The sequence below is a fragment of the Camelus dromedarius genome, chromosome 5, assembly GCF_036321535.1.
Source record: "Camelus dromedarius isolate mCamDro1 chromosome 5, mCamDro1.pat, whole genome shotgun sequence".
NCBI lineage: Eukaryota > Metazoa > Chordata > Mammalia > Artiodactyla > Camelidae > Camelus > Camelus dromedarius.
Genome location: NC_087440.1, coordinates 29,239,552 through 29,245,750, shown reverse-complemented (window position 1 = coordinate 29,245,750; position 6,199 = coordinate 29,239,552). Strand labels below are relative to the sequence as shown.

Sequence of the window (6,199 nt, the reverse complement as noted above, 5' to 3'; positions counted from 1 at the left end):
TTATCAAGGAACACAAAAGCTTTTACAGGCTGATGCGTATGTTCACTATCTTAATCGTGTTTTTAAGTTTGAATATATATGTCAAATTTTATCAATTCATACACTTTTTCTTTTTGTATTGAAATATAGTTGATGCAAAATATTACATAAATTACAGGTATACAATATGGTGATTGACAATTTTTAAAGGTTATACTCAATTTATGGTAATTATAAAATACTGGCTATATTCCCTACATTGTACAATATCTTTGTAGTTTATTTTACACAGAATAGTTTGCATCTCTTAATTCTCTACCCTTGTATTGTCCCTTCTCCCTTCTCTCAAATGTTAACTACTAGTTTGTTATCTGTATCTGTGAGTCTGCTTCTTTTTTGTTATTTTCACTAATTTGTTGAAATTTTTAGATTCCACATATAAGGGATATCATACAATATTTGTCTTTCTCTGTTTATTTAACTTAGCATAATATAGTCCAAGTCCATCCATGTTGCTGCAAATGGTGACATTTCATTCTTTTTACAGCTGAATAGTATTCCATTGTATATATACAACATATCTTCATTAACTTCTCATCTGTTAATGGACACTTAAATTGCTTCCACATCTTGGCAATTGTAAATAATGCTGCTCTGAATATGGGGGTGAGTGTATCTTTTCAAATTAGTGTTTCTGTTTTCATGGATATATACCCAGGAGTGGAATTGCTGGGTCGTATGGTGATTCTATTTTTAGCTTTTAGCGAAAACTCCATACTGTTATCCACAGTGGCTGCCCCAATTTATTTTCCTACCAACAGAGTATGAGGGTTCCCTTTTTTCTGCATTCCTGCAAGCAATTTGTGTACTTTTTGATGATAGCCACTCTGACAAGTGTGAGGTAGTATCTCATTGTGATTTTGATTTGCATTTCCCTGATTAGCAATTTTCATGTGCATCTTTTCCCTGATTAGCATCTTTTCATGTGCCCATTGGCCATCTGCATGTCATCTTTGGAGAAATGTCTACTCAGTTCTTCTGTTAAATTTAAACTGGGTTGTTTCTTATTTTGATGTTGAGTTGTATGAGCTATTTATATATTTTGGACATTGACCACTTTAAATACATGTGGTTTGTTATATGTTGATTACACCACAGTAAAGTTATTTTAAAAATCTAAAAGGCCAAAATGAATGTATTTTACTCTAACATCAATGTTCTTTTTTTAATCTAAAGATATCTTAATAATTTGACACTCACTGCCTATCAGGACCTCAAATAATCATAGATAATGTTGAAAGAAATCAGTCAGCCAATCAAGATTACCTGTCTGTTTATAGAACATTAGACGTGCAGTAGAGCATGCCATTCATGGCAGGGTTTTCTTTTGGTGGTTGTATATCACACTGGTTAGGATATGACTGCTCTAGAAACTGGAACTAAACCTTAATTGAATCTGATTATTTAGATCTAGTTAGAGATTAAGACTGCAGAAGACATCTTCTTAGTACTTACAGGTTAAATGAAAAACAATTTAAAACTTCACTGATGTTTAATACTTAGCTGCTTTACATACGATTTTGCTTGTCTCCCTTTTCTGATTTTCAGAATATGCAAAAATTATTACTCTTAACAAAGAAGTCCCCAAGAGATGTCCAATGTAAATTATTTTCATGATTCTTGTTCTGCCCAAAACAGAAAATAGGAAAACTTCACACAAGGGATTCCCTCCAGTGATGAATATATATCAAGCTGACGGAAACTTCTTCCATAGATACTGTCTCTACCCAACAGTGGATGTTATCTCAAGCATCTATCAGAAGAGAGAGTAAAATTTATCCGGTCCTAGAGAAAACTTGTGTATAGTAAGTTATCTCATATTCTCTGTGACTCTCTTCTTAAAAATAATTTTTTTAATATTTATATGCCTCTGTTTCATGCATGCCTATGGTTGAAGATGATTATGCCTTGTTTAGCTTCTAACCTTTAAAGAGATAATTTATGGGTTTTCTGCTCCTATTCTATTCTATTCTACTGGAATTTCTATGGTCTCTTTAACAACAGTGTACACACCACCATAATGCTGTGCCTCAGAGATGCTCCCAGGTCTGCCTCAGGAGATCATGGTTCTTTGATTATTATCACAGCTACCTGATAATTAGCAACTCCCAGCTATCCTGCTAAATGATTCTTGCCTTACAATTTAAGAAGATAAAGTATTTTATATCAGAGCGAGTAATGCATAATAAGATAACATTTAGCATAGAGATAGAAATAAAATAATAGATATCCAGTGAGAAGTGATATGAAACTCAGTTACTGTAGGATTAATAGGATTTAATAGTATTAAAACTCATAACCTGAGGAAAAAAGGAAGCCAGTTTTGGGTAGAGAAAGGAAGGTAGAGTATCTCTGTATAACTTACCAGTGTATAGCTCAGGCAATCTATTAAATTTTCTCATGTCCAAGTTTCTCTTTGTACAATTATAAATGTTGATAATCTCACAGTTTCAGGATTACTCTTATTTAAAAATTAATAGAAGGACATTGCATCTAGACCGGAATGAAAAATGTGTGGCTATATTTTAATACTCAAAAAAAAAAAAAAACCTCTATTTGTCTTTCTCTAACTTTTCAATGTCCCTAATCCCAAAGTTATCAGTACCTCCTTTTGTGAAAATTCACCCAGAGTTACAAGATTCCAAAGGTACTTTAAGAAAATGTGCTATTGCCTCTTGTAGGTTTCTTAAAATATTAAACCCCTCCTAGACAAAAGCAGATGTGAAAGGTGAAAAAGGTGTTAAGCGCATGGAAAGCAAGAAGCAAGTCTGCTATTTCCCTCCCACCTACATCCTATAGGGCTGCTAAGCATCTGCTTATTAATTTAGAAAAAATATAAGCAGTACGTGTTTTAAAGAAAATTGATTCCATATACTGTACTTACAGAAGATGTGTGGCCGTTAACTAAGATTGTTGCCAGTAAGCTCTGGGAACTGCAGAGCTTGAAGTTGCATTTTAATGAATAAAGAAATATCTAATATTTATTATTCATGCACTGAGTACCAGAAAACTTTCATTGCTTTCTGTATATTTTCTGGCTTGAAGACAAGTCTATTATATTGAGTATTCTCTTTATACAGATGAGGAAATGGAAACAGAAATATTTAAGTCAAGCTCACAAGGTCAACAAGTAATAGAGTTCAGACCAGATTTGACTAATTTAAAAGTCCACATTACTCTACAAGTTATCCCAAATATTGATTAATTTTAATCAAGTAATATAGTCTACCAGTATTATAAAATATTAACAACTTCAAAACTGATTTTAAAAGTAGTTATGATTTCTTATTGGTAAACTGTTCCTCAGCAATGTACACATTCACCTTTTAGCAATTTCTGCACTCAAGCACAGTTGAAATTCTGCTTTTGCTATTAGCTATCTTCTATGTCTCTATTTTTAACAGGTACAAAATTAATTACAGAAAATTAATACTGGAAAGGTTTATCTTGACAAAAAAAGTGCTAATTAACTTTTAGCACTTTCAAATACAGGTGCTAATTTTCAATGAAATTTAAACTTCACTGAGATAGAATTTCAACTGAATTTTAAAAAGTTAAGTGCCCTTTCCCATCACTTGTGAGACTAACAGTCTATCCTTCTCTGTAGGTTATTTTAGAGGACACACTGAATAAAATGGATAAAGGAAATCTGTCTGTAGTGCTTCTGGGACTTTGCTGGGATATGCAGGTCTTACTCCTATTGATATTTTTTATGCTTTACCTGATCATTGTATCTGAAAATATTGCCATCATGGTCTTAGTCATCATTGACGCCCACCTGCATTCCCCCACGTACTTCTTGTTGGTCAACCTGTCCTTTGTTGACACGTGGCTTTCTTCAGTCACCACCCCTAAGATGATTACAGACTTTGTCAGGGAGAACAAGACTACTTCCTTTGGAGGCTGCATGTGCCAGGTCCTCTTTGTGCATTTTGCTGGAGGAGGTGAGATGGTGCTATTGGTGGTAATGGCCTATGACCACTACGTGGCCATCTGCAAGCCACTCCACTATTCGACCATTATGAACCTGCAAAAGTGCATTGGGCTCGTGGCGACTTCCTGGACCATTGGCTTTGTGCATGCCATGAGTCAAATGGTTGTGATTATGCGACTGCCCTTCTGTGGCCCCAGGGAAATTGACAGCTTCTTCTGTGATGTATCACTGATAATCAAGCTTGCCTGCATAGATTCCTATAACTTGGGAGTATTGATGAATGCTGACAGTGGGCTTCTAGCCATAACCTGCTTTATAGTATTGCTGATACCCTACACATATATTCTTCTCGCTGTTCGCCAAAGCTCTAAAACTGGTGCTTCCAGGGCCCTCTCTACCTGCACTGCCCACATCACAGTGGTGGTGCTCTTCTTTGGGCCCTGCATCTTCATCTATGTGTGGCCACTCAGCATCACCTGGGTGGACAAATTTCTTGTTGTGTTTTACTCTGTCTTTACACCTCTCCTAAATCCAGCCATTTATAACCTGACAAATAAAGAGATAAAAAATGCTATAAAGAGATTCAGAAGCTACTACATGCATTCCAATGGAGATATGTAATGCCCAGAAACCTCACTGTAAGCATTTCAAATTGACAATATACTGACCTTATAAAAGAGGTTGAGAATTCTAGGCACTCAATTTATATCTACATATTTTGCCTGTCTCCAAGTGCAGGAATAAGATTAATATAATTCAAGAAATTTCAACATTTAATAATCAACCACTACCATGAAATACCATGAAATATTTTCCTAAAGTTCAAACACAAACGATTCTTCTTTGTGAGGGAATTGTCTAATCAATTTTCCTATGCCTTTTAACTACGTTAAATCAGAAAGCTGAAATCCATTCAGCCAACTAATACATCCATACTGATTGTCAGCATCTTAACAAATTTCTCTTGAATTTTCTCCTAACTCCATTTGGAAAGTGTCTCTGTAACACTGAGTCCTTCCCTCAAACCTTTCATTTAACCTCTTCTCAAGAGGCAACTGAATTACTATTTAACGTAATACTTTACCCAAATACTAATGAAAAGCAGTAGGGGAGAAATAAAGAGGGAATGAAATAACAGTGGTACAGTAGATAGGGAACAATAGTGGAGGTTAGAATAACAGCTGAGGTTATTCTCTGTTTTGTTTCCAATAACTCAATAAAAGTGAAAAAATGTAAAACTTAATCATATTTATTTGGGTCATCTCGGTCTCAAGGTCTAATATTTATCCTTTAGATTATAATTAACCATTTGTATAAAGTCTTGAAATGTAAACTCCTTAATGGCTGGAGCTATATCTTACCTTGTTAATTCTTGAAATTATAGTACTTATTACAGTGGTTAACATACAATCAACATTTAAAAAATACATTTTAATTTATACATAAAGGCCGATTTTCCATTCAAATACCATACTATGTATTGATCATGGTGTATTATTTAAGAACAAGCTGTTGTCATTAAATACAGATTCCTAAAAAATTAAAATTATAAATAAAATTTACTTCTAGAATTACAAATTAAGTGGATTAAAATTCATTTATAAGAATCAACAATAAAAGTCCCAAAGTAAAAATATGGTGCATATATCACTTTTATTTCTCTTGCTATAGGAACAAAGTAGAAATAAAGGCAGAATAAAACTAATGTACCTATCTAACAAGGAAATCTCAGAAAAAGAAAGTAAGAAAATCTGCTTAAAATTGCATCAAAGAATAAAATACCTGAGAATAAACTTAACCAAGGAGGTGAAAGACCTGTACACTGAGAACTATAAAGCATTTATAAAGGAAACCGAAAATGATTCAAAGGAATAGAAAGATACCTCATGCTCTTGGACTGAAAGAATTAATATTGTTAAAATGGCCATACTACCCAAAGCAATCTACAGATTTTCTGTGATCCCTATCAAAATACACATATTTTTCACATTACTAGAACAAATAATCTTAAAATTTATATGTAACCACAAAAGACCCAGAATTGCCAAAGCAATCCTGAGGAAAAAGAACAAAGTGAGAGGCATAACTCTTCTAGACTTCAGACAATATTGTAAAGCTACAGTAATAAAAGCAGCATGGTATTGGTACAAAAACAGACATACAGGTCAATGGAACAAAATAAAGATCCCAGAAATAAAGACATACCCTTATGGTAAATTAATCTGT

General features: G+C 33.8%; 1 protein-coding gene across 1 annotated transcript; it reads left to right on the top strand.

The window, feature by feature from the left end:
- The first annotated feature begins 3,670 nt into the window (after window positions 1-3,670).
- On the top strand, window positions 3,671-4,594 carry LOC116153479 (olfactory receptor 4K14). The gene has a single exon (XM_031453374.1). The coding sequence runs from the start codon at window positions 3,674-3,676 to the stop codon at window positions 4,592-4,594; it is 921 nt and encodes a 306-aa protein (XP_031309234.1). The 5' UTR covers window positions 3,671-3,673.
- The last annotated feature ends 1,605 nt before the right edge of the window (window positions 4,595-6,199 follow it).

What these genes read in the sequence shown, in the direction of transcription:
- LOC116153479 (XM_031453374.1), top strand. Translation starts at nt 3,674, where the DNA reads ATGGATAAAGGAAATCTGTCTGTAGTGCTTCTGGGACTTTGCTGGGAT.